Raw genomic sequence first — 5,552 nt, 5'->3', positions numbered from 1 at the left:
ACATAGAACTTTCTCCAGAATAGACCACATACTGGGTCATAAATCAAGTCTCAACCGATACCAAAAGATTGGGATTTTCCCCTGCATATTTTCAGGCCATAATGCTTTGAAACTTGAACTCAGTCACAAGAAGAAATTTGGAAGAAACTCAAACACGTGGAGGTTAAAGAGCATCCTGCTAAAAGATGAAAGGGTCAACCAGGAAATTAGGGAAGAATTAAAAAGATTCAGGGAAACTAATGAGAATGAAGATACAACCATTCAAAATCTTTGGGATACAGTCGAAACTGTATGAGAATGGATACAACCGTTCATACAACTTTTGGGATTCAAAAGCAGTTCTGAGAGGGAAATACATCACAATAGAAGCATCCCTCAAAAAATTGGAAAAAATTCAAATACAAAAGCTAACCTTGCACCTAAAGGAACTGGAGAAAGAAGAGCAAAAAATACCTATGCCAAGCAGAAGAGAGTTAATAAAGATCCAAGCAGAACTCAATGAAACAGAGACCAGAAGAACTGTAGAACAGATCAGCAAAACCAGGAGTTGGTTCTTTGAAAGAATCAATAAGATAGATAAACCATTAGCCAGCCTTATTAAAAACGAAAGAGAAAAGGCTCAAATTAATAAAATCACAAATGAAAAAGGAGAGATCACGACCAATACCAAAGAAATACAAATGATTTAAAAAACATATTATGAGCAGCTATACACCAATAAATTAGGCAATCTAGAAGAAATGGATGCATTTCTGGAAAGCTACAAACTACCAAAACTGGAACAGGAAGAAATAGAAAACCTGAACATTCAATAACCAGGGAGGAAATTGAAGCAGTCATCAAAAACCTCCCAAGACACAAAAGTCCAGGGCCAGATGGCTTACCAGGGGAATTTGACCAAACATTTAAAGAAGAAACAATACCTATTCTACTAAAGCTGTTCCGAAAAATAGAAAGGGATGGAATACTTCCAAACTCGTTCTATGAGTCCAGCATCACCTTAATTCCAAAACCAGACAAAGACCCCACCAAAATGGAGAATTAGATGAATATCCCTGATAAATACAGAAGCAAAAAATTCTCAACAAGATACTAGTCAATAGGGAAGTCCGGGTGGCTCAGCGGTTTAGCGCTGCCTTCAGTCCAGGGTGTGAACGTGGAGACCCAGAATCAAGTTGCACATCAGGCTTCCTGCGTGGAGCCTGTTTCTCCCTCTGCCTGTGTCTCTGCCTTTCTCTCTCTGTGTGTGTGTGTCTCTCATGAATAAATAAATAAAATCTTTAAAAAATATATTATTAAAAAAAAGGATACTAGCCAATAGGATCCAACAGTACATTAAGAAGGTTATTCACCATGACCAAGCAGGATTTATCCCCGGGAAACAAGGCTGGTTCAACACTCATAAGCAATCAACCTGATAGATCATATCAACAAGAGAAAAAACAAGAACCAAATGATCCTCTCAATAGATGCAGAAAAAAGATTTGACAAAATACAGCATCCATTCCTGATCAAAACTCTTCAAAGTGTAGAAATAGAGGGGACATTCCTCAGCATCTTGAAAGCCATCTATGAAAAGCCCACAGCAAATGTCATTCTCAGTGGGGAAATGCTGGGAGCCTTTCCCCTAAGATCAGGAACAAGACAGGGATGTCCACTCTCACCACTACTATTTAACATAGTACTAGAAGTTCTAGCCTCAGCAATCAGACAACAAAAAGAAATCAAAGGCATTCAAACTGGCAAAAAAGAAGTCAAACTCTCTCTCTTTACCAACGACATGATACTGTACCTAGAAAACCTAGAAAAAGACTCCACCCCAAGTTTGCTAGAACTCATACAGCAATTCAGCAGTGAGGCAAGATACAAAATCAATGCCCAGAAATCAGTGGCATTTCTATACACTAACAATGAGACTGAAGAAAGAGAAATTAAGGAGTCAATCCCATTTACAATTGCACCCAAAAGCATAAGATACCTAGGAATAAACCTAACCAAGGGGTAAAGGATCCATAACCTAAAAATTACAGAACACTTCTGAAAGAAATTGAGGAAGATACAAAGACATGGAAAAATATACCTTGCTCATGGATTTGAAGACTTAATATTGTGAAGATGGCAATGCTACCCAGGGCAATTTACACATTTAATACAGTCCCTATCAAAATACCATGGCTTACTTCAGAGGGTTGAAACAAATCATCCTAAGATTTGTGTGGAATCAGAAACGGCTCCAAATAGCTGGGGAATATTGAAAAAGAAAACCAGAGCTGGGGACATCACAATGCTGGATTTCAGGTTGTACTACAAAGCTGTGGTCATCAAGACAGAGTGGTACTGGCACAAAAACAGACACATAGATCAATGGAACAGAACAGAGAATCGAGAAGGGCCCTCAAATGTATGGACAACTAATATTCGACAAAGCAGGAAAGGCTATCCACTGGAAAAAGGACAGTCTCTTCAATAAATGGTGCAGGGAATTAATGGATAGTCTCTTCAATAAATGGTGCTGCTGCTTCTCCACATGCAGAAGAATGAAACTAGACCACTCTCTTACACCATACACAAAGATAAACTCAAAATGGATGAAAGATCTAAATGTGAGACAAGAATCCATCAAAATCTGAGAGGTGAACACAGGCAACATCCTTTTTGAACTCGGCCACAGCAACTTCTTGCAAGATACATCCACGAAGGCAAAAAAAAAAAAAAAAAAAAAAAGCAAAAATGAATTATAGGAACTTAATCAAGATCTAAAGCTTCTGCACAGCAAATGTGATAATCAACAAAACTAAAAGACAACCTACAGAATGGGAGAAGATATTTGCAAATGACATATCAGATAAAGGGCTAGTATCCAAGATCTATAAAGAACTTATTAAACTCAACACCAAAGAATCAAACAATCCAATCATGAAATGGGCAAAAGACATGAACAGAAATCTCACAGAGGAAGACATAGACATGGCCAACAAGCACACGAGAAAATGCTCTGCATCCCTTGCCATCAGGGAAATACAAATCAAAACCACAATGAGATACCACCTCACACCAGTGAAAATGGGGAAAATTAACCAGACAGGAAACCACAAATGTTGGAGAGGATGTGGAGAAAGGGGAACCCTCTTGCACTGTTGGTGGGAATGTGAACTGGTGCAGCCACTCGGGAAAACTGTGTGGAGATTCCTCAAAGAGTTAAAAATAGAACTGCCATACAATCCAGCAATTGCACTGCTGAGGATTTACCCCAAAAATACAGATGCAGTGAAACGCCGGGACCCCTGCACCCCGATGTTTCTAGCAGCAATGTCCACAATAGCCAAACTGTGGAAGGAGCCTCGGTGTCCATTGAAAGAGGAATGGATAAAGAAGATGTGGTTTATGTATACAATGGAATATTCCTCAGCCATTAGAAATGACAAATACCCACCATTTGCTTCAACATGGATGGAACTGGAGGGTATTATGCTGAGTGAAATAAGTCAATCAGAGAAGGACAAACATTATATGGTCTCATTCATTTGGGGAATATAAAAAATAGTGAAAGAGAATAAAGATTAAAAAGAGAAAAAGAGTGGGAAATATCAGTGAGGGTGACAGGAATGAGAGACTCCTAACTCTGGGAAACGATCAAGAGGTGGTGGAAAGGGAGGTGGGTGGGGGTTCGGGTGACTGGGTGATGGGCACAGAGGGGACACTTGACAGGATGAGCACTGGATGTTATGCTCTATGTTGGCATATAGAACTCCAATAAAAAGTACACAAAAAATAGAATAAAAAAAGAAAAAGAAATGCTGATCTTTCTATTGTTTTTATTAGCTGTTTTGTAATTGCCTTAGGACAATCATAAGGAATTGCTAAATTTCACTTCTAGAAATAAATATACACATATATAATATTGTCTATACTCAGTTTTATCAGGATTTTTTTTTTGCAATTTTTATATCTGAATAGATTCTGCGTAAAGTAACAAAGAAGGCAAACCACATGTCAGATTAATAAGGAATTTTTTCATCTATTCCTTCTCTGGACCCAGGGCTACAGATTAGATTTCTAAGATAATATACATTAAGAACTTCTCCCACTCACCTCGACTTCAGGCCTATATCACTGCAACCTTCTGGGGAAAGAGCAGGAGAATGACTTTGTCCCGGATCTGCTTGGTCTTTACTCCATAGACAATAGGATTGAGTGCAGGTGGGATAACTACATAGAGGTTAGCAAAGAGGATGTGAAAAGTACGGGGGACATTATGCCCAAAGCGATGGGCAAGGATGGAGAAGAATGCTGGTATATAGAACATGAGGATGACACAGACATGGGAACCACAGGTGCCAAGGGCCTTCTGACGGGCATCTAGGGAGGGCAGGCGGAAGACTACACAGAGGATGAGAGTGTAAGAAACGGCAATGAGAATCACATCTGAGATGACTGTCATGATGGGAACACAAAAGCCATACCAGATGTTGATGGAGATGTCAGCACAGGCAAGTCGGGCCACACCTATGTGCTCACAGTATGTGTGTGGTATGATATGTGTCCCGCAGAAAGGTAGACGATTTGCAAGGAAAACACATGGAACTATAACACAGAAACTTCTGAATGAAATTCCCACAACAATTTTGACAGTGGTCCTGGGGTTCAGAATAGTGGTGTATCTCAGAGGGGAGCAGATGGCCACATAGCGATCAAATGCCATGGCCAGGAGTATAGCTGAGTCCAGGACAAAGCTATAATGCAGAAAGAATAACTGGGTGAGGCAACCAGGAAAACTGATTTTCTGGGGACCAAGCCAGAAGATGGTAAGGGTTTTGGGGACACATGTGGTAGACAAGATCACATCTGTAATGGCTAGCATGGAAAGGAAAAAGAACATGGGTGCGTGAAGACTCCGCTCCACGGCAATGAGGTAGAGGAGGATACTGTTGCCCACAATGGCCACGAGATAGATAAAGCAGAAGGGGATGCTGATCCAGACGTGGTACTGCTCAAGGCCAGGGATGCCCAGGAGGGTGAAGTCACCTGTGTTGTAGCTACTCAGGTTGTACATGGCCAGGGTGGTCTCATGAATAGATTTTGAGTCTGAAAAACAAAATGTGTATAGTGAACCTGAGAATATTGTATGGTAATTCTTCCTGCACTCTCTCCTTCCGGTTAGTTCTCCTCTTTCCTATCTGCCAAGAAAGATACTCCCAGTGCTCATCTCTTTAAGAAAGATTCCCTAGACTTGATACCCTGGTAGTAGTCCTACCCTTGGGCATCTGGAATCTTCTTCCAACTGCTCAAATGCTATTCCCATTTTAATACCTAATATTATATATTACTGTATAAAAATTATATTATATCAAAAAATATATTATATCATAATATTATATTGATAATAATAATGTAATTTTTTGCTATATTGAAGTGAACAGAGAGAACCACAGCTAAGTACATACAGAGAAAAAAAAACTAAGAAAAGTGGGGATACAATGGGAAAATAACAGGATAATTAACAATGACAGACTCCTACTAGACGTCAGGCTTTACACAGTATCATCTCATTT

At 39.6% G+C, this 5,552-nt stretch overlaps 1 protein-coding gene across 1 annotated transcript; it reads right to left on the bottom strand.

Annotated features, from left to right (window-relative positions):
- Positions 1-4,105: 4,105 nt before the first annotated feature.
- On the bottom strand, positions 4,106-5,053 carry LOC144295359 (olfactory receptor 52H1-like). Its single transcript, XM_077867746.1, has one exon. The coding sequence runs from the start codon at positions 5,051-5,053 to the stop codon at positions 4,106-4,108; it is 948 nt and encodes a 315-aa protein (XP_077723872.1).
- Between the last annotated feature and the right edge of the window lie 499 nt (positions 5,054-5,552).

Source organism: Canis aureus, chromosome 23 (genome assembly GCF_053574225.1).
Source record: "Canis aureus isolate CA01 chromosome 23, VMU_Caureus_v.1.0, whole genome shotgun sequence".
In the NCBI taxonomy this organism is placed as follows: Eukaryota; Metazoa; Chordata; class Mammalia; order Carnivora; family Canidae; genus Canis; species Canis aureus.
This window is presented reverse-complemented; position numbering and strand designations above follow the sequence as displayed.